Source organism: Peromyscus maniculatus, chromosome 6 (assembly GCF_049852395.1).
Source record: "Peromyscus maniculatus bairdii isolate BWxNUB_F1_BW_parent chromosome 6, HU_Pman_BW_mat_3.1, whole genome shotgun sequence".
Taxonomy (NCBI): Eukaryota; Metazoa; Chordata; class Mammalia; order Rodentia; family Cricetidae; genus Peromyscus; species Peromyscus maniculatus.
Genome location: NC_134857.1, coordinates 124,836,735 through 124,864,628, shown reverse-complemented (window position 1 = coordinate 124,864,628; position 27,894 = coordinate 124,836,735). Strand labels below are relative to the sequence as shown.

The 27,894-nt window shown below is 39.6% G+C and overlaps 1 protein-coding gene across 16 annotated transcripts in view; it reads right to left on the bottom strand.

Annotated features, from left to right (window-relative positions):
- Nucleotides 1–27,894, bottom strand: part of Odf2l (outer dense fiber of sperm tails 2 like) — a 97,302-nt gene that overhangs the window by 10,782 nt on the left and 58,626 nt on the right. For 7 of the 16 annotated variants that reach the window (XM_042280052.2, XM_076575105.1, XM_076575101.1 and 4 more), the window contains 10 exons: nt 22,712–22,872; nt 21,082–21,214; nt 20,105–20,233; nt 17,835–17,894; nt 17,635–17,706; nt 16,658–16,774; nt 10,515–10,700; nt 7,663–7,772; nt 6,641–6,776; nt 3,579–3,689 (listed from right to left, as the gene is read on the bottom strand). In XM_042280052.2, the coding sequence (XP_042135986.1) occupies nt 3,579–3,689; nt 6,641–6,776; nt 7,663–7,772; nt 10,515–10,700; nt 16,658–16,774; nt 17,635–17,706; nt 17,835–17,894; nt 20,105–20,233; nt 21,082–21,214; nt 22,712–22,818 (1,161 nt within the window). In that variant the 5' untranslated portion in view covers nt 22,819–22,872. Of the gene's footprint in view, nt 1–3,578; nt 3,690–6,640; nt 6,777–7,662; nt 7,773–10,514; nt 10,701–16,657; nt 16,775–17,634; nt 17,707–17,834; nt 17,895–20,104; nt 20,234–21,081; nt 21,215–22,711; nt 22,873–23,644; nt 23,779–27,894 lie in introns of those variants that run through there. The other 9 variants (XM_076575109.1, XM_076575104.1, XM_042280056.2 and 6 more) reach the window with 5 other exon arrangements.

The following is a 27,894-nucleotide window of genomic DNA, read 5'->3' as shown; positions in this document are numbered from 1 at the left end:
GGACAGATAGATCTCATTAAAAAAGGAAATAGAATAGGTAGTTATGGGTGGGTGGGCTGGAACAGGAGGATGAAGTGGTGGTGGGAAGGACACAGGAGGGAATACAGGAAGAAACATCTAAACTAAGGGTCATTTGAGGAGTAGTATGGAAACCTAATACAGTAGAGGCTTCTTAACACATATACATAAACATACATGAAGGTAATCTAAATGAAACCTCCAGATAATGGGGGAAACAAAGTCCCCAACTCTCTTTTGTCAACAAACAAAGCTTCCAGTACCAGGATTAGGTTACATCTAATTGAGTTGTTGGCCAAATAGGTCCCATAGGAATCCCCCAAACAACCCAGGCTGTTGCCAAGACAACACACCACAAACTGACAACAAGGCTCCCTTACTGAAGACAACACCTCCACAACTCATTGAACATGGAGACATCGAGCTGGTCACTCACATTCTAACATCTCTGGTACAGGAAGGTACTCTGCACAGTGTAGCTAGAGTTTCCCTGCCTTGCCCACAGTCTGAACAAATCTTTGTCACCTGCCAGTCCCACAGCCGCTCAGACCCAACCAAGTAAACACAGAGACTTATATTGCTTACAAACTGTATGGCCATGGCAGGCTTCTTGCTAACTGTTCTTACAGCTTAAATTAATCCATTTCCATAAATCTATACCTTCCCACGTGGCTCGTGGCTTACCGGTATCTTCACATGCTGTTTGTCATGGCGGCAGCTGGCAGTGTCTCCTTCTGCCTTCCTGTTCTTTCTTTTCTCCTCTCTGTTAGTCCCGCCTATATTTCCTGCCTAGCCACTGGCCAATCAGTGTTTTATTTATTGACCAATCAGAGCAATTTGACATACAGACCATCCCACAGCAGCACAGTACCAAAACAGAAAGGCAAACAGCGAACCAGCTGTAGCATGAATCTTAACAGGTCTTATTAATAAAATCAAACCCAGAGCCAGATATTGGGGTAAATGCTGGAAGATCAGAGAAGCAGAACAAGCCACAGCCAACCTCACCTTGCCAATTCCTCAGCTGATCCTCTTTCCTCATACTGGAAGCCTCTGAGTCTTCATCCAGAATGAATCTCAGCTGAACTGTTTGTTCAAAATCCTAAAAGCTTAACCAGCTCTAGTTCCTGGTTTTCATGCCTTGTCTACTTTTCTGCTTTCTGCCATCACTTCCTGGGATTAAAGGCGTGAGTCACCATGCCTGGCTGTTTCCAGTGTGGCTTTAAACTCACAGAGATCCAGATGGATCTCTGCCTCCCAAGTGATAGGATTAAAGGTGTGTGTACCACCATTCTCTGGCCTCTATATATAGTGGCTGTTCTGTTCTCTGACCCCAGATAAGTTTATTAGAGTGCACAATATTTGGGGGAACACAATATCACCACAGTCAGCCACAAGCCCTTTCATCTACAATAGTGTCCTGCCTGTAAGACACACTAGGGCAATGGTAACACAAAGCTTGTGGGAATCACCAACCAATATCTGATTTGACTTAAGACCCATTCCAGGAGATGGAACTCATACCTGACATTGCTTGGTGACCAAGATCCTGACACTAGATAGCCCAGGGACCTAGGACAAAACCAAATACTACTGTTCTAAGCAAATAAGCAAGTAGAAACAAAAACAACTCCTAATGACATTCTGCCATACTCATAGATCAGACCCTTGCTCAGCCAACATTAGAGAAGCTTCCTCCTGCAGCAGATGTGAACAAATGCAGAGACCCAAGCCAGACATTATGCAGAGAGTGAGAGACCTTGGAACACTCAGTCCTAAATAGAGTCTCCATCAAATTTTTTCCTGCAGGGCTCAGGAAACCCCGCAGAGGAGGAGACAGAAAGAGTGTAAGAGCCAGAGGGGATGGACAACACCAAGAAAACAAGGCCTTCTAAATCAACATGTGCAAAGTTCATATGAATTCAGAGACTGAAGCCTCATGCTTTTAATGTTTATATGGGATTCCTAAGTGTGCAAACAAGTGGGTCTCTAATTCTTGTGCCTTCTCTTGGGCTCTTTTCTTTCTGTTTGATTGTTTTGTCCAATTCTGATGTGTTAGTTTTTGTTTTATCTTATTATATTTTACTATATTATATTTTGTTTTATTTTATTATTATCCCTTAGAAGCCTGACAATGAGAGACAGAAAGGGAGTGGATCTGGATGGGAGAGGATGTGGGGAGGAAATGAGAAGAGTACAGGGAGAAAATACAATCAGGATACATTATGTGGAAAAAAATCTATTTTCAATAAAAGAAAAAAAAACTAGCTCCCATTCCAATAATTTTCCCCATCAAATCAAAATCCATCCAAAGGGCATGGGTGAACTATGCACATTGCCCAGCAGCTACAACATGATATATTCAGATGAAGCATGCTTGCTGAGGCCTAAAAGCCAACAAGTAGGCGGACACCGATAATGTGCTCGGCACACAGTCCTCCAGGCTCCACGCGTCCCTCCCCTGCAGCCCTTCAGCTGGGCATCTCAACTGCCACCCAACCCGTCTAGATGCAGCCCCTCCTGCTTGCTACACTTTACTCCACCTTCGGCTTTTGCCTGCGATACATTTTCTTTCCTTCCGTCCTCCTTTCAGAGTCCCTCTCCTTCCCACCATGCTGGAGACTGAACCCAAGGTCTCACACCTGCCAAGCAGGCAGTCCTTGATGGCACCACACTGCCATCCTTCACCATTCTTTACTTACACTCTCCCAATAACAGCTCTTTAATGACCACTTTGTTCCTATCACACAAGCATCCGTACACATCCAGTTTTTCCCAGTTTTCCTTCAACACTGAACTTCTGAACCTGAAAGCTTAACTATAATTAATCACTGGACATACATTCTACTTTAGACAAACCACCGTATGTTCTTTGGTGTATTTGTGGTGCATGTGTGTGTACATAACTGCATGTGTGTGCTCTTTGTGTGGATGTCAGAGGTCGAAATCAGGTGTCTTCTCTATCGTTCTCTACTTTATTTCTGAGGCAAGGTCTCTCACTGAAATGAACTACTAATGTGGCTGAGCTGGCTAGACAGGAGTTCCAGGGATCAGTATGTCTCCACCCCCCAAGTGTACACTGCTGTGCTCAGCTTTGTAGTTGGGTCCTGGGGATCGAAACTCAGACTTTCATGCTTGCAAGGCAAGTACACTACCAACTGAGTCATCCCACCAAGTCTCTTTCCATGTATTTCATGTGAATAAATCTGAATTATACATTACTTATTAGGAAAAGAGAGTACGGGATTTAATGACCCTTGGTGACAGTCATTGTTGTAAATCAATGTCATTAAATATACTAACAAGATTCCATATTAAGATTCTCATCACCCCTATGCAATTGATTTTAAATTTCCTCTTAGGAATATCTAGTATTTCCATAAGTAGTGCTAGCACTAGGAATTGGCAAGGCCACCTCTATGAAGGCATACGGAGTCTTAAGGAATGTTTGAGACACACTGTATTACATCACAGATATTCACCCCATCTCTTCAGTTCTGTCGACTTGAGCCACAGTGTTTTAAGTCATCTACAGATTTCAATAAACCTTAGCAAGTTACCTGAGTTTTATATATGTCAATGAGCGTTTTCTGTCGTTTTTCTATTTCTTGTAATTCTACGAGTTCATTTTCAACAGAAACAACTTCATCCTTCAAAGCATCAAGCGTACTCTAGAAAGAAATACATGATTGATGGGAGATTTTCAGCCAACAGAACATTATAATCCATGTTGAAGAATTATTAAAGCATACCTCATTCATCAACATTAATGAAATAATCATTTTTATGGCATATAATTTCCACCTAAAATTAATAACTAATACTCATGAATAAATCTAATCAGTACACAGATTTTTTAAAAATTTACTGACAAATAAAAGCTGAAAAAAGTTGAGTTCTAAATAAAAAGAATCAATAACATTGACATGTAAAGTTTTCCACATTCATTTAACACTTCTCAATCTCAACCAAAAGTGTAACAGTCAGAGGTTATACGACAAAACTAATTCAAGACTCATATGGCAGCTGGGCTTGGTGGCACGTACTTACGAGGCAAAGGCAGAGGAGTTGTTGCAAGGTCTAGGCCAGCCAGGGCTATTTAATAAAACCCAGTCTCAAAATTAAAAGCAGAAATAAAAACACCTTATATGAGAGAATAAGCAGGAAAGACCAAACAATTTATAAATAAAGGATACTAAGTAAACAATATCTGTGCTTACTAGATATTGAAATATATAAAGCATTAAGTTGTCAAGATACTAAGAGCACAGAAGACAGAAGAAAAGGAAAAGAAAAATACACAAAACATAGTATACAGTCAACACTGGGTTTTAAACCACTAGGGGAAACGTGTTGTAAATGAACCTCAAGTAAACTACAAGTACTAGGGAAACAGGTTAACCACCTGCCTTGGCCAACTGCTAAAGAAGCACCAAACGAATTTAAAGTTTTTAATTATAAAGTTATGAAAGAAGATCCAGACAAAACTGTACATGACTTTAGACAATACAACTCTACTGAGATGTTAGGACTGGCAAGGATATTCTCCTTGTGTGCATGCCAGTTAGCCTACCACAGTTTCACAGATGCCAGCATAAGGCACAGACCAGGTAAGAGGCAGAGGCCGCTATTTATTACCCATAGCAGTAGCAGTGAAACCATAGGCATTGTGTTAACTTCCTGAGGCGTACCTCCAATGGGGTAAGACAAAGGGGCTGATGACAACTACCTATGGATTGGGATGTATTAGAAGAAGGAAAATGTAAAAACTCAAATATCTCATAATAGGCAGAGAGCATGTCTGTTCTTTACATGAAAGAAAACTATGTTGTCTGCATCAGCCTTATCTGTTAACACGGCCTACGGTCAACTGAGGAACTGCCTAGTTCAAGCTGGCCTGTGGGGATATCTGTGAGGGGTTGTCTTGATTATTAACTGATGAAGAAGGGCCCTGCCTACTGTGGGCAGCACCACTCCCCAGGCAGGTGGTCCTGAGCTTTATAAAAAAATCTATCTCCCACCCGCAAAAGCTGAACAAAAACAGAGACTGAAAACAAAGTATCAATCCAGGTCAATAACTCATCAGCATGTATCCTGAACTCAGGAAAATAAAAAAGGAAGAGGAGACAGCATTCCAAACAATACACAATATACCCATATAAATGTGTACAAAATCTTAACACAGCAAAGATAAAGGAATATTTTGAAAATCCAACATAAATGTGAAGCAGGATTTCCACAGAATAAGAATCAGACTAGCAACAGATTGCTTTCAACCGTACTTGCAACCGTACTTGCAAAAGACACTAAAGCAAAGGATCACCCTCTCTTGAAGGCACAATAAAGATATTTTCAGACACGTGAAGCCCTTTTACATGCACTTCTTCCTATTTTCTCTTTTTAAGGTTAAAAAGAATTTAAAGATATAGTGTAACAAAATGAGAGTTCCTAAGTAAGCAGGCAGTGTAGGCTCAAGGAGGGGCAGCCACGACTCCAGCCCACCTGGAGAGCAGCCCACTGAGGCAGCAGGGATGCGTGGGGGTGGGGGCGGGGATGCGGAGGGGTGGGGGCGGGGATGCGGAGGGGCTCCTGAAGAACAAGAGTACAGACGGGCTTCCAGGAACACAAACATGAAACAGGACTTCTGGAATTTTTATCCTTTAAGAAATGAAGCATTTTCTTTTCTTTGCATTAAAAACACACTTGTTTCCTTTCTTGAAACGATTATGATTACTGGATGTTTAAAATTATGTTCACATTAGGAAAATTTCAGTGGACGTTTTAGGCATTTATTGATGGATTTTTAGAAAAAGGATGGGATTCCAGACTTTGAGTTTCATAATTGTTGAAGTTCCCTTGGTGGGGAGGGGTTGACATCCACATCTTTTCCACTCTTTCTAAACTTCTATTTCTGTTTCTAGAACATGAGTCTTGGAGAATTTTGTGATTATTTATTTCATGGTTCAAATGCTCCTTTTCTGATTTCTGTTTTGTGTTTTGTGGAGCTGGGAAGGTGCCCTCATGTTCAGTCCTGTCCCGTCCAGCCACAGGCGTGTCTCTGTCTAAGAACTCAGGTTCCCTTTTTTCTCAGAAAGTCTAAAATCTTCCTCTCTCATCTCTTCTCTGGGACACATATAAACCAATCACTCCTGGAACTTGGCTCAGTTGAAAATTCTTTCTGGTTATAAAGCAGCCAAGAACATACTTTCTGGTTTCAAACAGACCCAGCTTGATGGTGGACCATATGGTAACCATGACACCTACAAATAGTTCTGTGCAGTAAAGCTAATGCAATTTTGGATGATTCACTGCTAAAATTAGAGAGTAAATAAACTGTTCTAAAGTTGAGACAAAGAGAGAGTTGTCCAATCTCATAAGCCTTGTTTTGTTAAATGCAATTTAAAATCATTTTTGTATTTGTGACTAAAAAGCTTAAAACTTATATACATGAAAAAGACATTATCTGTGTATCTAGAAATTATCTATCTTAATAATACAATATCATGAGAAACATGAAAGACAAAACAATACATGAACATTGCCCAACCTTGCCTTTACTCCAAGGTATTGCTACTAAGTATGCACATACATGCACACACACACACACACACACACACACTACCTTTAATTTCACATTCTCAATATTTAGGGCTTCATTTTCATCTTCAAGTGAGTGAAGTTTTCTAAGAATTTCTTCACATGAACTTTTTCCATGAGTTTCCATTTTCTTCAAATCTTCCAAAAGATTAACGATTTGCCTTTATAAAATAAGTGAAAGCATGGAAAATTTCATTCAACTAACAGACTATAAGTGTTTTTAAAATTATTCTGGTAGGGCGCACTGATTAAAATGGAAATGATTCGGAAAGGCGGCAGGACAGATAGAGCAAGGGCGCAGGAGTGGTGACCCAGGGCTGTGCTCAAAGCAGCCAGGGTTAGAAATACTCACCTACTGATGAGGCCATCTAGCCTATCGCCCACAGGAGGCATGTCTACCCATCCCTCTCATAAACAATGCATATGAAAAATACACACACACACACACACACACACACACACACACACACACACACACGGAGACCAGCTCAAAAGAAGGATCAAGTGAGGTAGTGACACCTCCTCCTAAGAAGCAAATTACATGTTAGTTCTCTATGATCACGCATAACAGCATGGGAACAAGACTTAAGGCAAATATTAGGCTCTGTTACTGCTCCACAGCAGCAGCGTCAAAAAACAGAATGTGTATTTTTACTCATTAACTTTCTGTTATACACTTTAGTCCCTTGAATTAAGGGATAATAATTTTTAGGATTTTGAAACTTACATTATAAATTTTGCTTCACTCATATCCTTGTTTAATTGAGAAACATCACTTCTACTTAGAGCAAAGTTATCTACATTTATAAGAAATAACAGAGATACACACTCAAGCACAAAGTGCAAATCTGCAAGTTCCACCTTTAAAATGGGAATAGCAATGCATGTTTAAAGAGTAATCATTCTCACTCCCATTTCTTAGTAGAACAGCTTATCACTATCAATAACACCTTTACCACACAGAATCCAGAAGAACCAAAGCATGCAGTGTTGGAGAAGAATCAAGTCGCTTCTCATTATACAGTGACAATCTAAATTCTTGCTTACTTTTTCATTGTTTCAATCTGAACTTCCAGTTCAGTTTTTTCTATTACGATGTTCTCATAATGACTTTTCCAGGCATTGGAAGCTGAAACTGTTTCGGACAACTTGGCTTCCTAAAAATATATAAAGCATTCATCTTGTAACTTAAAAGTGTTTTTTACAGGTCTTAGGCACAAACACTCTGTAAATATGAAAGCACTCCTCCAGTAAAGCATGCAGCTTTTCCTGTAGAGAAGCTCAGTGTGCAGCTTCCAAAAGAGGAAAATGTTAAAGTGAGCTTTAACAAAACACCCATATGACTATGACTTTATATGCGCACAGTACAGTTCCAACTTACTATTTTAAGATGCTGATGCGACTAGTTTTAAGGAATGTTTCACAATTAATAAAATAATTTCTATTTTACTTATGAATGCCTCTTCATTTTCCATTCTTTACACAGAAGAGCTAACAACCACATGCATGGGAGAAGAGGGTTTCCCCAATGTATAGAAACTATTTGCAATTCCAGGGCTCACAGCATCTTCAAATGCAGGCTTATTTGTCTATCTTGAGGTCACCCATCCGCTTGCCAACACGGCTGCTGTCAGCAGTGAGCAGGGGCCCAGCCAGTGTGCATGGGAAAGCCACAAAGGAGGACTTCTGTCTGTTTCCTCCATCGCTGTTGGCAGGGTTTGGAATGGTGCCAGGAACACGCAGTAAATGCCAATGGCTCTCGGCACCACTCTGTGGCTTTGTCCACATTCTACAGAGAGCAAACTCACTAGTTATGAGAGTGCCAGTTAACCATGAATCAGAGGACCCACAAACAGTCTGGACAGCAGCTAACATACTATTGTCCTCTTTCCTTCTATCATTCATTCATTCATAGAAAAGTTTATTGGTCATCTTGTATGTACAAGATATGGTCTATGCTTTTCACAGAAATGTTTGTTACACTGAAGACTAGTACCTTATTTCATATTTTGTATAAAATAAAATTTAACATAAATTATGAAGTAAGAGATGGCTATGACATATACTATAAAGTCAGTTCATATTATAATGTATATAATGTAAGATACTGAGGTATTAAATCCATGGGAGAAATGTATATATTAGATATGTAAAGTCCATATTTCTTCTTTCACCTGTCTTTATGGAAAGACACAAAGCAAGAGCCCCTCACCTTCCACTGCAGTGGACCTGCTTCTGAACTAGTACTGTGGCAGCCTCCGAATTACCGCAGATCTCACAGACCCTTCCTAATCCCCACCCCCCTTGACTTCTCTGTGTTGTATTGCATGTATATGCATGGTAAACCAAATAAGAATTCAATAAAATGTGCCATGGTTGAACTCATTTGTGTTCATGGTTGAATTCATTCAAGCTTAAGACAAACTTGAGGAGGGAGAATAGAAAAACATGAGATAGCTCCAGAAAGAAAGAAATACCATAAAAATTAAGACATTAATATAATGAATTGGAAAGGTAACTGATTCAAGGGGAAAGGAGCCAGTGACAATAAGTAAGGAAGAACTTAAAGCCAGAGGCAGCAGCCAGTCAACAGAGCTGCCAACTCCACATGCTGAGGCTCAGAAGAGAGAGCATACAGCAGCCCCATCTGATTTCTCCTGCATGCTCCCACAGTCACTGGAGGAAGTAGCGTTCTTATGCCCTAGTTCATAAACGAACTGAAGGTCAGAGAGGCTAAACACCTTCTGTACAGTCTCCAGTGCAGGAGCCTTTGCAGACTGGCCTGGGGCTCTGGTGATGTTAACTCAAGGGGGAAGCCTCCAGAGCGCCAAGCCAGGAGTAGTGTTGAGCACTCCAAGCATCTGTGGGTATCCAGTCAGGTTACAACCTTGTAGGTGCTGAGCCTAGTCTTCAATTCAATATCTAGTTACTCAAGTGAGTGTAAGTTAAATATTAGAGCCTTAAAAGGGTGAGATTTGAGCTTATAAAATATTAGCTTGTTTTGTTTGTACAAGCTTTTATACAAGTCTGTTTTCATTTCCAAAAGCAAAAAATCTATAAGCCTTAGCATACGTTCTTAAGAGGTGGGATACTAGTGAGCCACAGCAACAATGAATATTTGATTGGTTGGCAACTGAGTAAGAATGCTGATTTGTCAGGAGAACAAAGCACTAGGCCATTGCTCAGCTCTGTGTTAGACTCAGAGATATCTTTCACATGTTTGTTGACGTCAGCATATGGCTTCAAATGCATTACAGAGGTTAAATGAAGTGAATTACTGAATACAGTCATATGGTCTAATAACATAAATCAGCATTTCCCAAACTGATATTTCTCAGAACCATTTCCAAGAGCTGCTTTGTGGGCACAAGAAGAGTTCTGTGGTTAAGTGTGGGAAATTCTTACTCCCATGCCTTCATTACCGCCTTCTGAGAGCCTTCTCAGGGCCTTGAATGTTAATATGCACTGTAACTTTCCAGTAGGCAAGACGGAGGAAACCTTACTCCTAGCTAGCCACAGAAGCTTTTGGTGTGTGTGTGTTAGGGAGGGGACATGGCATATACTTACATTTCCTTTCAGTGAGCCCCCAAAAATGCTATCGATTTCAAATTGTGTATATTATGATACATAATCTTTCAAAAAAAAAGCAAAAAGATGAGTAGATTTTTATAGCATGAATAGTAACATGGATAAGAATGATACCATTATCTAAAGCTTCACAACATTAACTAGGCTAACTAACTATGCTATCTAACTATGCTGTCGAACTATACTAACTAGTCATATTGTCTAATTAACTATGCTATCTAACTAACCATGCTGTCTAACTAACCATGCTATCTAACTGACTCTGATATTTAAGTGCATGAAGCATCTTATACAAGAATGTGCACACTCACCTGAGCTCTAATCTGGGAAGTAAGGTGTTCAATATCCCCCGTAAAGTGTTTCAGCCGTTGTCTGTAAACTTTGGATGCTTTTTTCAGAGCCACGCCTTTCTGCCTACTTGCTTCTTTGATGGCTACAGCCTCCTGCTTATTCAATTTCACCTGCAAGTTCCACTTGGCTATTTGGGTTTCCAAGTTCTAAAAAATGTTAAAAGAAATTAAATTACACCAGAATTTCAATGTTTAAATAAATGTTGCAAAAACACATATGTTGTCTTCCACACAGATTTTATCCAAAGAACTAATCATGAGTAATTAAAAAGTTAAACAGTGATAAGAGGGGACAAAACTTCTTACAGCAAGTTAAAAAATGAAAATTCAACATAGTTCAGTATATATAAACTAATGGCATTATGACTAAAGAGACTAATATTTGTGATCATGGCAGAAACATCAGCTTCTTAAAAGCCCCCATGATCGGATATCATTTAGTTCACATATGAAATATAACACAGGACAGTTGAAAATATGACCTTAATCTTAGGTATGCAAAGCTCAAAAGGAACCGGTAACTCGCCAGATACCTGGGAGTGCCTCAGGGGAGCAAGATGCACAGGACATGGAGGATGAAGACAAGAGAAGCCGAGACCCGGTGACCAAACTTAACTTTTGGATCGGAAGGAATCTGCTAATCCTCGACATTCCAGCCAGGAGAGTAACTGCTTACCCAGGAGTGGCAAACAGTTTGAATGATGTGCAAGGGCGCAGCCACTGATGGGATGGTGCTAACGGGCAGGACCCATTCCTTGACACGCTCTTGGTAAAACACGAGAGAGCTGGTCTAGGGGGCAACTGCTCTGCCTTCCTTTCAAATGGTTCTAAGCATCTGAGCATGAAGTGCTGTATGTAAATATTAATGAACATGAAGTATGTAAGAACTAATGACTAGAGATTGTTAGGCTTTTGTATTTTTAAAATTACATGCATGTTAAATCTGAAATTACAGGATCCGTGCTTGGCACTACCATTCCTGGGGCAGCCATTTCAGCTAAAAATAAATTTAGGACTCACAGTAGAAGATAGGCTTTTCTACTTGATCCTGTGACCAATAAAGGCTATGTTTCCCTTCACTTCCACGAATGTTATAATTAAGAAGCATGTCGCCAGGCGGTGGTGGCCCGCACCTTTAATCCCAGCACAAGGGAGGCAGAGCCAGGCAGATATCTGTGAGTTCGAAGTCAGCCTGAAATCCAGGACAGGCACCAAAACTACACAGAGAAACACTGTCTCGAAAAACCAAAAAAACCAAAAAACAAACAAACAAACAAAAAAAAACCAAGCATGTCTTTGGATTTCATCTCTGCGGACTGCTTAGGTAAACTCTGAAGGAGCAACTACCTCTTCAGCTGCCTCTACAAATTTAACTTAAACAATCAGACACACACACACACACACACACATACACACACACACACACACACACACACACACACACACACACACACACACACACACACACACACACAAAGTCCCATGAGCGCTCCAGTAAATAATTGGGAAACATAAACTGGAAGGTCAAGTCCCTGTGTGAGAAAGGACCCGCCCATAAGAAATGCACCAGTCATTCCTGAGACGGCCACACGGTGTCACCACCACACTATCCAGTTTGGGCATTTGTTTAAAATGCTCTTACATACAAAGTTTAAAAAGAGACTATAAAAGCTTCTCAGTTTCAAGAGGTCCCATTGATTGATTGTTTGTCTCAGTGTCTGCGCTACTGGTGTTATAAGAAGCTTTTGTAGAGCAAAGGATACGGTCAACAAGGCAAAGCGACAGCCTACAGAATGGGAAAAGATCTTCACCAACCCCACATCTGACAGAGGACTGATATCCAGAATATATAAGGAACTCAAGAAATTAGACATCAAAAGGACCAACAGTCCAATTGAGAAATGGGCTTTAGAACTAAACAGAGAATTCTCAACAGAGGAATCCCAAATGGCTGAAAGACATTTAAGGAATTGCTCAACTTCCCTAATCATCAGGGAAATGCAAATCAAGACAACTCTGAGATACCACCTTACGCCTGTCAGAGTGGCTAAGATCAAAAACACTGAAGACACTTTATGCTGGAGAGGATGTGGAACTAGGGGAACTCTCCTCCACTGCTGGTGGGAATGCAAGCTTGTACAACCACTTTGGAAATCAATATGGCGCTTTCTTAGAAAATTGGGAATCAATCTCCCCCAAGATCCAGCTATACCACTCCTGGGCATATACCCAAGAAATGCTCAATCATACCACAAGAGCACTTGCTCAGCTATGTTCATATCAGCATTGTTTGTAATAGCCAAAACCTGGAAACAACCTAGATGCCCTTCAACTGAAGAATGGATAAATAAATTGTGGCACATATACACAATGGAATACTACTCAGCAGAGAAAAACAACGACATCACACGGTTTGCAGGCAAATGGATGGATCTAGAAAAAATCATCCTGAGTGAGGTAACCCAGACTCAGAAAGACAAATATGGTATGTACTCACTCATAGGAAGATGCTAGATGTGGAACAAGGATGACTAGACTGCTACTCACATCACCAGTGAGGCTACCTGGAAAACGGGACCCCAAAAAAAGACACGGAGAAATGGACAAGATCTACATGAATAGCCTGGTCATGAGTGGGAACAATGAAGGGCGACAGTCGAGGGAAAGAGTGGGAGATCCTAGCTGGATCAAGAAAAGAGAGGGAGAACAAGGAATAGGAGACCATGGTAAATGAAGACCACATGGGAAGGTGAGAAGGGGAGGAAGCAGAGAGCTAGGGAGGCCCACGGAGATCCACAAAGATACCCCCTCAAAAGACTGCTGGCAATGGTCGCGAGACGGCAGGAACTGACCTACTCTGGTGATGGGATGGCCAGACACCCAAATAGTGGTGCCATAAACCCCATCCAAGGACTGAGGAATCTGAAGGCAGACATCCACGGCTGGGCCCCTGGTGGAGCACTGGGAGTCTAATTAGTGAGTAAGAAGAGGATTTATATGAGCGAGAATTGTTGAAGCCAAGGTTGGATAAAGCACCGGGACAAATAACCAAATGAATGGAAGCACAGGATCTATGAACCAAAGGCTGAGGGGCCCCCAACTGGATCAGGCCACCTGAACGGGTGAGACAGTCAGTTGGCTTGATCTGTTTGGGAGGCAGCTGTGCATTGGTGCCAGGTCCTGGGCTCGTTGCATGAGTTGGCTGTTTGAATCCTGGGACTTATGCAGGGACACTTGGCTCGGTCTGGGAGGGGGGAATGGACCTGCCTGGACTGAGTCTACCAGGTCAACCCCGGTCCTCGGGGGAGACCTTGATCTGGAGGAGGTGGGAATGGGGGGTGGGCTGGGGGGAGGGGTGGGCGAGAGGGGAAGAACAGGGGATTCTGTGGCTATTATGTTGAACTGAATGGTGTTGTAAAATAATAATAATAATAATAATAATAAAAAAACCAAAAAAAAAAAAAAAAAAAAAAAAAAAAAAAAAAAAAAAAAGAGACTATAAAGTTAAGAGGGTTTTGTGTCGGAGGGAGGAGGTGGCTGGGGGTGGATATACTCAAAACACACTGTATACATATACGAAATTCTCAAACCCTACACTTTAATATTCCAGGGATAGAATAAAACTGGCAAATTAGTTTTAGTTTCAAAATAAAGCCTCAGTCATTTGCCAAGTGAATGGACACATATGAGATAGCAGGAAGTGTGCACATTATGTTCATATACACCACAGGTTACACAGCGGACTACACATACGTCCCACTGTGCACATATGTGTACAGACACAGCAGGACACAGGTCATTATTCGCTATCTCTTCTAAAAATATTCTAACTCCAACTGACATCTCTAAGAATTTAGAAGGAAAAATTGGATCAAAGCATCCAATATTGCAGAACATCTTTGGGATATTCTGAAAGACTTAAAATGCAAATTTTTAAAAGGCCCAATGAATGACAACAATTAAAAACCCGAGATTTAGGTTGCCAGACTGAATTGTTTTTACACTTAAAAAGCAAATGTGTTAAACTCAAAATCAAGTAACTGAATTCTAATCCTCCCACCACATTATTCACAGCTTTAAATTCCAGATTTTATATACTTATTTTACATAATATAATTAATGTCTACAAATAAGGTCAAACTGTAATTAAAGTGTGTGTGAGAGGAAAGCGGAACAGCAAGGCCCTAAAGCCACCTGTTTACTGTCCTTAGCAGTGGCCGTGCTGAGGGATCCGTATATCAAAACGGGATGTCACAGCAGAGCTCTGGACTTTAGCCTTGTGTTATGTCTCCAGATTAATCAAGTATACTTAAAAAAACAAAAAATACTGTTAAAAATTATCTTTGAAAATAACTCATTATTTCATTTAGAATTAAAAAAAAATCAACTGCTCTTTGAGGGCACTGTAAGACCGTGAAAGGTGATCTGAACTGGGTCAGACAACGACAGGCTGGATCCCATTATTTGCCTGTCCATGCCTGCACAGCATTGGCACAGCGCACCACTGTGTCCTGTATCACCCACGCAGAGAGCAAAGAGGATCCACGAGGGCTATGGCAGAAGGTTCTTGGAGGAACAGGTATGGAGAATGAAGGACTATTTTCTACTGACAGAGTCCAGCGGAGGGAATATCAATGCCTCCAGCTGGCTACCACTCCTGACTCCAGCCAGGCTCTGATGGACAGCTCCAAACCAATGGCTACACAGATGCCACGGTTAAACTAAAAGCAAAGTTGAAGGTCATGTATCTAGGGAAGGGGGCAGTGGGATGGGAGGGAGCAATAAGGACAGAAGGGAGCCGGAGAAGGCAGGTGGAGCGTAATCAGAATACACCAGACACGTGGATGAAATTAGAAAAGAAAAAAATTAATTAAAACAAATGACATCCTCTATAAACCTGCTTACTATCCTCAGAAAGGCAAAAGCTCTTTGCCACTTAAGGACAAGGAGAGCTCTTGAAGCAGGTGCTATAAGTTGCAGATGTCTGCTAGGATTCAGAAAAACAGAGGTCTACCTAGACATTCTCACCCTTGGTCTGTAGAAGTCTCTGAAGGTAGGAACACTGTTTCTTTTCCTTTGGCAAAAAAATAAGATAGTGGATCCAATTAGGTTGTGAGATGTAACAGCACCCTCAGGCTCTGACCTCAAAACAACTGTGACTGGGAGCACCTTTTTAAACCAAACGTTCCTTCTAATTGCACAAATACAAAAGGTCTCAGTGCTCTACATACAAAAACTAAGCTCATTTCAAAATTATTAGAATTGGTAACAAAAGAAACAACTTACTGATTGCCTATTAGATACATGTGAGAATATGCATAAAAGGCTATATAGACAAGGAAAAAGACGGGAATACTCTGCAACCAAATGTTAACAATAGTTTTGGTGTCCTAAAGTTATTTTAACTTACGTTTCCATAATTTACAAAAATGTCCACAGTAAACATAAATTAACTGTATGGTGAGAAAGATTTAAAAGATTTAAAATCTCTGCTGGGGTGATCTTTTTGTACAGTGTATGACGATGTGTCTCTGTTTAACCTCACCTGCCTAAGGCACCTTCCGATTGATTTTAATAAAGAGCTGAATGGCCAAGGCAGGAGAGGATAGGTGGGACTTCCAGACAAAGAAATTCTGGGAAAAAATCTGAGGTGAAAGATTCACCAGCCAAACACGGAGGAAGTTGGACAGACGGTACTGAGAAGAGGTAACGGACACATGACCGACACAGGTTAATATAAATGGGTTAATTTAAGTTTTAAGCCCTAGTTGGGAACAAACCTAAGCTAAGTCCAAGCTTTTCATAATCAGTAAAAAGTCTTGTGTCATTATTAGAGAGCTAGTAATATAAGGAAAGACCTGCTACAAATCTCCACACATTCTCCCTAAATTGAAATATAAAAGGAAACATTTTCATACAGTGATATGGACCTAAATATTCAGAAAGCTAGACACCTTATGATTAAGATTTAAATTAAGTGTTTTCCACAGAAACACCAAAATTTCATTCTTTTATTATCACTGAATTTCACAATTAAGCAAGGCTGTTAAAGTTAGTTCTTCATTAATTTTATTACTTAAACTATAAAAATGGATATTCATAACCTTTACATGTTCTTTTAGCTTATCATTCTCAGCTTTCCTTTTCTGAATTTGGAGGTGTAGACGATCATGTACCACTTTGACTGACTGAGAAAACCGATTTGCTTTCAAAGCACTTTCCTGTAATAGAAAAGAAAGACAAATACTAAGTTCCTGTGTCTCTTTATCTCTGACAGAGCCCGGAGTCTGGGTCCACCTGAACAGAAGGTGAAGCAGAGCACTCCTTTCCACACACTGCGGCCCTATGAATGCACTTCATATAAAATTGCATGTGAAACTCCCACATGTATTCAATACCTTCTAATCATCTCCTATAAACCTTCCCATCTCTCCTCCCAAATAAAAATTTAAGTATGTACAAAATGTTACTTCAAATACCAAAATTATTTAATTTTTCCAAACAGATTAAAATATAAATTTATAGTCCTTAAACGTGCATGTGTATATTTGCATGTGTTTTTAGCTGTGTACAGGCACAGGGACACATACATACACACACATGCACATATATGACATGTGTGTGGGATCACAGGACAACCTTGGTTGTCATCATCAGGACCATCCTGCAGCTCCTCTGAGACAGGCCCTCTCATTGGCCTGGAGCTCACCAAATAGGCTAGTCTGGCTGGCCAGCAAGCCCTAGAGATCCTCCCACCTCTGCCTTTCCAGGACCAGAATTCCAAGGTTTCTGGGGACTAAACTTGAGTTGTGGTCTTCTGACTGGCCCATCACCCAACCCAGGCATATAGGATTTGGGGTGACTTAAGCCAAGTGGTCCAAGCAGCATAAAAATAAACTAAACAAAAAAAAACCTTAAAAAGTTAAGATGTTCTATTTGATACATAACAATTAATACTGATCTAAACTGTCAAAAAGCCTTCATTGCACCTAACTGAGGATATGAGAACGGAGTGGGAGGAGGAGAACGGGGTCAATACTAACAAAACATAAGTCATGGTTAAAAACTCAAAACGTGTTACCTTTTCATTCTGAAACAGACACAGAAGTTCTTGGATATAGGTCTCCTTTTCAAGTACCTTCTTCTTAAGAGTCTTCAGGAAAGACATTAGAAATTAGAATTAGAAAACTCAGAATGTGGATGATACTGGCTGAAACCAAGCAGCATACAAAGAAGCAAAAACTGTCCCCACGAATGGCTGTCAGGTGGACAAACACTTACACTATTGTCACTTTCATTGTCACTGAGGTCCTTCAACAAGCTGGGCGAGTTCTCTCCTGTCTGTGAGGGAGAGATATGAAACATCAATGTCTAGAACCACGCTTCTCTGTTTTAAAAATGGCTATTGTCTGTCAAGTTTGGGAGTTCATTTTCTACTGATTTCAACTCTCTGCAAGAAGTATAGCTTGCAAATATTTTCTCCTATTCTGTAGACTGTCCCTATGCTGTTACCTTACTTTATACAGAAGCTTTTTAGTTTGATGTCCTAATTCCACTATATCATATATTCATTCTCTTCCCTCCCCTCATCAAGGAGGGAGCCCAGGGCATCATATATGATAGTTACACAGTTTGCCACTGACCTGCATCCCTGGCCCTTAAATTATTAACTATTTCTGGAAACTAATAGTAAGGCATCTTAACTTGACTCTGTGGACATTTATAGAGCCTGAAGATGGACTTTGTGGAACCTGAAATACATACACTTCTGAAATGGTATGTGCAATCCTGCACTGTGTGTATGTGCAATCCTGTACTGTGTATGTGTGCAATCCTGCACTGTGTGTATGTGCAATTCTGCATTGTGTGTATGTGTGCAATCCTGCACTGTGTGTGTGCGCAATCCTGCACTGTGTGTGTGCGCAATCCTGCACTGTGTGTGTGCGCAATCCTGCACTGTGTGTGTGCGCAATCCTGCACTGTGTGTGTGCGCAATCCTGCACTGTGTGTGTGCGCAATCCTGCACTGTGTGTATGTGTGCAATCATGCACTGTGTGTATGTGTGCAATCATGCATTGTGTGTATGTGTGTAATCCTGCACTGTGTGTATATGTGCAACCCTGCACTGTGTGTGTGTGTGTGTAATCCTGCACCGTGTGTATGTGTGCAATGCTATGCACAGTGCAAATTCTATTGGTTAAAATTTTTGCCTGAGTGCTCAAAATTATTTTTCACATAATTTCTGATCAGTTACTTTGCTAAATTAATCTCAAAAGAATGCCTCAGAAAGTATAGGTTAGTGATATACAAATCTCTCTCTCTCTCTCTCTCTCTCTCTCTCTCTCTCTCTCTCTCTCTCTCTCTCTCTCACACACACACACACACACACACACACACACACACACACACACCTACTTTCTAAAGACTCTCAGAATACTGTTTAGAAAGAGGTATTATGGTAGGGGATTTAGCTCAGTGTAGAGTGCTTGCCTAGTAAGCACAAGGCCCTGGGTTCAGTCTTCAGCTCCGGGGGGAAGGGGGGGGAGAAAGAAAGAGGCATTATAACTCTAAATTCTAGCAGTGGGAAGGGGAAATAGAGTATGGTAATAGAGGACTGAATGATCAAAATGCATTATACACATTTTTGAAATGTCATAAAGACTATTTAATACAATTAATAAATGCTAATAGAACAAAGATAAAAATTAAAATAAACTGAATAAGATACTAAATTCTTTTAAATCATCAACACATATAAATAGACATTTCTCAAAAAGACACAGATGGTTAATAGGTGCAGGGCAGTGCTCAGTGTTACTGATCATCAAACAAAAGCAAATCAAAACCAGACTGAGTATGAAAAGGTTATGAAAAGATGAGAAATAAAATGCTGGCAGGGATATGGAGGACAGGGAACTCATACATGCTGTTTGGTGAGAATACTAATTGGTCTAGACAAGTTAAGTATGTATCAGTTGGTGGATGGATAGCACATATAGGTGTAAATACACAATGGAATACTGTTCAGCCATTTAAAAAATAATCCTGTCATCTGCTTTACTATCGATACAAGTGAAATCTTGTTAAGTAAAATACAACAAACACAAAAAGTCAAGATCCTGTCACTCATATGTGGAATGTAAAAGCTGATTTTATAGAAACTGAGAGTAAAAAGGTAGTTACCACATGTCAGAGAGAGTAGCCAGGGGAGGAGGAAGGGGGACAGTGGGAACAGTTAGTCAATGGGAACTAAGGTGCAGGAAGGAGACAGCCGTGCTGGCGTGCTATTTCATACTATGGTGAGACAAAAAGACCACATATAGGACCTTTTATCGGGGGAGGGGGTACCTAATGATACACATGAGAGCTTAAACTGTAAGAATTTTAGACTTTGCAAGTAGAAGTTCAATCATTATATTTCAAAGAAAAAAATTCAAAGAATTACTACTATTTCAATATACCAATATTTTAAGATTCACAGTTAGAGAACTAAAATATCCTCCAAGTAGGAGGCATCACTACCGTGGGAACACTCAGCACAGGAGCCTTACTTGTTCGTAGTGTGTCTGTTTAATAAGTTGTTCTAAAGCTAATTTCACACGGTTAAAAGTGTCTAATTCTTTTGATAATATTTCCTTCTGTTCAAAAATCTTCTTCAAATTGGATGCAGAAAGATTAACCTGACAAAATAAAAGAAGCCCACATATACATGTTAAGACAACAGTAAGTAAAACACATTAGAATGATATCATCAATGAGGAACTGTTTCCTAGTATCAATCAAAATCACTATTTTGCATGTAGTATTGGTGAGCCCTGGCAAGTTTACACATAGTAGTCAGAATGCACTCCATGGTACATTAAATAAAATAAGTTGTACAACTCCACAGCTTTGCAGTATTGGTTCCACTAAACCGCAGAGCACATCTGCTCTTGTCCCAAAGTGAAGTTTAGTTGAAAGTGTAAAATCGTCTTCTGTTCCAAATGACATCACAGAAAACAGGTAAACAGTATCTCTCAGAGTTTTCTTTTTTAAAGATCTACTTATTTTTGTTTGATGTGAATGAGTGTTTTGCCTGCATGCTTGGCTGTGCCTCATGTATGCATGGTGGCCATGGAAACCAGAAGAGGGCATCAGAGGTGCTGCAGCTGGAGTTAGGGATGGTCCTCTGGAAGAGCAGACAGTGCTGCTAACCACTGAGCCATCTCTCCACCCCACACTTTTAGTTTTAAATGAACTCTTCAGAAAATCTCATTCTCTAGTACAAGGCCAGGTAAGTCACGCATCAACCTGCAGTATCTAGCTTAGTCTCTTCCTAGGTGCATGTCTGAGAGATGTTTGCCTTTTAAGAAAAGAACAGAGTTAACAACAGGAATAAAGAATGCTGTCCTGTCTCTCCCCACCCCCGCATTTTTGGTATCATGTACCCATATGTGGGCATTCCTGTTAAGATTTGAGTCCTTAGTTGGGTCATCTGAATATGATGCTCACTTTCCATCTCACTAGCCATTCTAAGTCCAACACTCACGTTTTCTAAACTAATTCCTTCCACGGTGTTCTTAAATAACGGCAAAAGTAATTCTACTGAACAGGATGCCGACTCAGCTTCCTTAAGCGCTGCCTCCAACTCCGTCTTTTCATTTAAGTTGTCTTTCTTGAGGCTAATAACAGAAAAATAAACCTTCAGTTACATCTAACACACAAACTGGAGACTTTTTAATGTAAGACAAGAACAGACAAGCCTGCCTCCAGACTGACATGGGTTTGATTTACAGATGCTCCTAAGGGAAGCCTGATCACCAGGACTATAGGCATCCAGGCCAAACATGGGCTGAAGAGAGGCAAAAAGAGGTGGACCTGGAGTACAGAGAAGAGAATAACTCATCTTATTCACATTCTGCTATATGGAATCATAAGTTATGTGCATTTAAAATTTATCTATAGGGCTGGAGAGACAGTTCAGCAGTTATGAGCATTGGTACTCTTCCAGAGGACCCAGGTTCTATTCTCACACCCACATGGTGGCTCACAACTGTCTGTAACTCCCTCTTTGGGCCTCCATGGGCACCAAGTATGAATGTGATGCACACACATATATGGAGGCAAAATTCTCGTATATATAAAATAAATATGTCTTTAAATTTTTAATAAATAAAAATCTATGTATAACTAACTCTAAAGAAGCTTTTTCAATAATTATAAACAAAACAGCAAGTTCTGTGAGAGCAATCACGCCCTTCATTACTCAGTACTGTTTCTTTCTTTACAGAATATCTTATAAAAATTCATTCAGAGATGATGATGGGGCAAGAAAGACGGCTCAACAGGTCAAGGCACTGTGAAGTCGCAAAGCCTGGAGGTCTGTTCAGAACCTGGAACTCATGGTGGGAAGACAGAACAGACTCTAAAAACTGTCCTCTGACCTACAAAGCACAAATCACTCACACACACACACACACACACACACACACACACACACACACACAAATAGAATTATTGGCATCTTACATATACTTCAAGTAGAATATTTTATTCTTAAGTACCACTGGCTTAAAGTAAAAAACTTATGATAAATAACTGCCATTCATTCAAAATCATGGTCAGAAAATCAACAATTACATTTGATGAAACACCATTTTCCACTTTCCTCCAGATAAACTAGAAGCGAAGCTATATTACCTGTAATGGCAATATGACATTTTAAGATTACTATTACTATATTAATTCACACAAATATAACAAGTAAATTTCCAATTCAACAAAGCAAAATATAATAATTATCTGCTATACAACAATATACCAAGCATTAATATTCACTTTACAAATTATTAATGGATTGGGTTGGCTTTTCTATTGCTTTCATTAAATAACAACTTAAAGCACCCACCTGTAATCCAAGAGTAAGAAAGGCTGACACAAGAAGCCGAGAGTTCAGTGACAGCCTGGGCTGCAGTGAAGCCTTGTCTCAAAAAGTAAAGCAAACAAACAATAAAAAGACTGACAACCGCTCTAAACTGCTAAGAAAGTATTTTTATAATCAGATTGCTAGGTATATTTTAATGAATGAATACTAAATGTGCAAAGGATATTCTTGAATGATTAGTGCACTTGATTTGGAAGTTAGAAAATGAGATTTGCTCTGCCAATAACAAGGATACCTGCTGAGGTGATTCTCACTGGCACACTGTGGAACAGGTCCTCTCTCCTGTGTGAGATATGAAAAGAGTCCCCTGGGATGACTTTCATCGCTAGTAGGTGTCTCCATCAACTCAGTAACTCTCTTTTATAAGGCGCTTCGGCAACAACTTTTCCACAGATGCTGAAAGCCAGGGAACATATGTTATTAAACTTATCATTTCAGTAATTTTTTCCTTCTTGCTACCCTGTGATATAAAGACCCCAATCATATACAAAACATTTCAAAGACAATATCAAAATCTTAACTGCTACCTGGGCATGGTTTAGCATGGCTTTAATCTTAGCACTTGAGAGGCAGAAGTAAGCAGATCTCTGTGAGTTTGAGACCAATCTGGTTTACCCAACAAGTTCTAAGCCAGTTGGGGCTACATAGTGAACCTCATCTTAAAATATATATATGCTACTCACTATTCTAGTGACTCAAAATAGTATCAAAATTGCACTGCATGTAATTTATCAATTTCAACTTTCCATACACACTTTCAAAAGGTTTGCTATTAATATTACATATGGGTACAAAAATCTTTTTTAAGATTATTTTTAATTATGCGTCTGTGAGTGGGTATGTGCATATGAGTCCTAGGGGTTGGAGACACAGAGATCAGAGTTGCCTCACCTGGAGTTACCCAGCAGTTGTGAGCAACCTTACATGGGTTTTAGAACTAAACATGGGTCCTCTGCAAGGACAGTAAGCTCTTAACCACTGAGCAATCTCTCCAGCCCCAAGTGTAGATATCTTCACTGATCTGTTTCTGGAAGTATTATAGTAATCCTTCAATAATCACCCATAGGACTGGAAAACAAATGTGCAAACTTCGGGTTTTGTATTAGTTCCATCAGGCCTAGGCAACAAGACACTGTTGTACACTTAGCACTGTACAAACTCAACGCACCTTTGAATGTGTTTTGCAACAACAGCTGCAGAGCAGGGAAGACATTATTTTGAAAGTAGTCCTTTGTGGTGTATTTCTTTATTCCATTCCCAGCTTGGTCTAGACTATTCTTTGCTGATAATAATAATTAAAAGTACTTCTGAACATGAGCAAGAATCTTTTCATTTAGCCCTGAAGATGTTACTTTAAAAATGTGACTGTTCGTAGCCGGGAGGTGGTGGCACAGGCCTTTAATCCCAGCACTCGGGAGGCAGAGCCAGGTGGATCTCTGTGAGTTCGAGGCCAGCCTGGACTACCAAGTGAGTTCCAGGAAAGGCGCAAAGCTAAACAGAGAAACCCTGTCTCGAAAAACCAAAAAAAAAAAATAAAAAATAAAAAATAAAATAAAATAAATAAAAATAAAAATGTGACTGTTCATACATGAATTCCTCCAAAATTGCTCCATTTAAAGAGATGAATTAACACATCAGCAACAAGAGGCTAAGTTCTCATAACTAAATAGAAATGCTTGTGTGTCTCTTTTGTTGTTGTTCATGCAAGATCAAAGGTCACATTTAAGGTTTTCTACATTGCTTTCAAATATTTATGATTTAGATTTCCATATTAAAATACATTATGCTCAAGAACTTTTCTATAGTTTAGGTACATGTTGAAATGATAGGTTGAAACTATTCACAATATTTGATTAGCAATTCAGAAACCTCCCAGGACACCTGCAAAAACTACATTAAATTTTGTCTGATGTTTCTATACACAATACAGAGACAAATATTTAGTAGCTAAAATTCAAAAGGAACAGTAGTCTAGAGAGCCTGCACCACTCTCCCTGGATCTCTGGCTGCTGAGTTGTGTAACATCTGTCACTACATCAAACTGCAGAGGATACACGGGGATATTTACAGTCCAGAAAAAACGCAAATACACGGAACACATGAAAAGCCAACACAGGCTAATGAGGAATGTGCTCTGGGAAGTCACAGCAAAGACATCTGTGGATCTGTTTGGTTTGTAACTGTCACAGCCCTTCGATGGGGAATTAGCATTTATCTTTTACTCATTCATGTATTCAAATATTTATCTCTCCACAGGCTGGAATCTCAAGAAAGAATGTCCTATTTATAGTTGAATCCTAAATGCCTACAAGCCTTGGAGTACTAAGCAAGCCTGGAAAGTATGAAAGACTTAGTACTCTCAGTGAATATAATAGGCTACTGCTTTTCACTTATCTGTCCCTTGACTGACGTTTCTGAGTGATTAAAAGAAAAATGGTTTCTATATTTTAGAAGTAAAACTTAAAACCAGAATGAAAGGATAGGGATCTTCCATTCTTAGGAAATACTTGATAAAATGAGAACCACTTTGGTGGCATCAGTATTTTAAGTGCGTTCTCATGTAGCTTTCTGGGCTATTGGTGAGTGTACATAAGACAAATTATAAAGCAAAAATTTTGTGCTTCATCAACTACAATTATTAATTACATCTTAAATGATAAATAAATAAAGCTAATGTGTGGTAAAAATGGGGATCTGTGATGGTTAATTTTAATTATCATCTAGACACAATTCTATACAAGTTTAAGTAAATACTTAAAGTTCAGTAGTCTTAAGTTTTTTAAATTGTCAAGGGTATTCATGGAGCTGCTGATGTAGCTATAACCACAGAACTATGTTCCATTTTGATCAACAAGTGTGTTGAGAGATGGATGCTTGGGGACAATGGCTTTAAAAAATAAAGATCATGGCACCTGGACCATTCAGGAAATGTTTTTTTAAAAATCAGTCTCTCTGGAGAGGAACCATAGAATTCCACAGGCTTTTATTTGTTTTGCTAAACATGAATCCCTGAAAAACAAAATTCATTGACCTCAAACAATAGCATCCAGATAAATAGCATCTACTAAAAAAAATTAAAAAATATTCCATGAAATACTCAGCAAGGAACACAAAGTACATGTAGGAATGATGCCTTCTGTCTCTCAGTATTCTGGAAACTAGTCAAAACTTATCAAAGAAATAGTTGCATATTGTTTGACTCCATTGTGGAAAAAAATATATTTTTGAAACAGGTAAGTAAAAATGAGCAAAGTAGGAAAATAGATTTCTAAATAAACCTATCAAAATGATGGGGGTGGGAGTGACAGGTGGAATGACATTTATGATTCAGAGAAGCTAACTTGAATTAGGCCGAAAAAATAGCTGTGATTAAGAAGAGACCACCGCTGCTGATGTGGAATTGTCCAGGGGGACCAAGACTACATCTTAAGCTGGCAGATGAACTTAGTAATTTGTTGTTAGAGTTTTCCTTTTTGAAGGAGTAAAGGGGTCAATCTTGGCACCATGTGGCAGGATTGGAGTCCCTGAAGAGAGGCCAGGAGGCCACTGGTGACAGAGCAGCCTCAGTTGTAGTGGAGGCCCCAGAACTGAAGGATCCACGAATAGAAACTGAAGCTTGGTATCATTAGTCAAGGTCAGAGTTCCTAAAGAAAGCCCAGGAGAAGTTACTGGAGAAAGTGCAGCCTCAGTCACACAGAGACACCAGGATTGAAAGACATGGAAAGAAAATGGTTAAAGTGCAGCCTCAGATGCATTTAAGATCCCAGCATATTAAAGATGCTAGGACCATGGGATGATCACCAAGGACAGCAGTATGTGTGGTATAGAGTTGACCTAAGATAAGCTTCCCATGACAGAACTGGAGAGGTTTGGCTATGCAAGCCCTTTGAAGCTCAGATCACCAATGAGTCCCAGATACCAGACACTGAGTACAATGAGTTATTTATACTGTTGGAGTTTGGTTTCTGATCTGATTGTTTCTGTGCTCTTGGAATAAGAAAGTATATAAATTGTTTGGATTTTAAAGTAACCTTGCATTTTAAAATGTTTAGACTTTTAAAGACTATGGGGTTTTAAAAGTATATTATGTTTTATATAGCAATGTTAACAAAAGATCTTGGGGATAAACAAGAAAGGAAAGGTTATGGCTTAATAGTAGTATGTCTGTGTGTCAAGTTGACAGGGTGTCAATTGTGTTGGTTAGTTTTCGTCAATTTCAAACAAATTAGTCACATGGAAGAGGGAATCTCAACTGAGGAACTATCTGCCTGGTCTTTGGGCAAGGAGAGCAAAGTATTAAGTAACATTCCTCTGTGGTCTGTGCTTCAGTTTCTGCCTTGAATCCGTAACCTGTAAGTAAAAATGAACCCTTTCCTCCCAAGTTGCTTTTGGTCAGTATTTTACCACAGCAACAATGAAGTAAACTAGAACACAGAGCTAAAAATGAAATGTCAATATATTTTCTCAGAAAATATTTTGAAGAAATCAATTAAAAATTGCTTTCACGGGTGATAAACACATGAACGTAACAAAGGAATGAGAATGCTAGAACAGCAACAAAGAATAGAGTGCTAGAACAGCATCAGGAGAAGTTCAAGGAGAAGTGGCCATATATAAATATAACACATCATTTGCCCGTGGTGCTCTAATGAATCGCTCTACATGTAAGTTATTTTTTAAAACTGTCCCTTCAGGTACCAAAAATAATTTAGAAAACTCTTAAAAATGTTTCTAATTCTTCTTCACTATCTAATCTCAGAACAAGTAGACTAAACAAAACCTAACCATTCTTAGATGGCCAGAGATAGCCCATCAAACTAAATGATTATGACCCATGAAATATCACTTCTTAAATCTTACTGGCCCCAGGACATGGAAAATCAATTAACCACTAGCCACACTGAGCCTTATTTTTCTCTTCTACAAGAACAGAATACAGACCACAGTCACAGTAACGTGCAGAGGAAAAAGTGGACTTCGTCTTTCTTTTGCCCCCCATCCCCTAAACTTAGAACCCATTGGGTTCACTCTGCTGAGGCTTTCTCGGCAGTCTTCACATTTTCCCATTTTTTTCCTTTTTAAGTAATTATCCTGAATTAACCAACCTATTCTTAAAATTACTTACAAGCTTCCTGAGTTGATCAGAACTGATTTTACAGAACAACCTTTAGGACATATTTATTCTTTGTGGAAATTTTAGAAGTCATTATCAAAGTAGTCATAAATTGAGAACTGCTAAGCTAGAGGATGGGGCGAGGGAGAGCAGTGGCTTCCAAGAGAATGCAGCCCAGCAGATGGTTATTTGTTTTATATATTCATCTTTCTGTTGTGTGTACGAAATTAACAAAAGTGACTAATAAATAAACAAAGCTATTTGTTCAGATCTCGAGATGCTTGAAGAACAAAAACTAAACTATT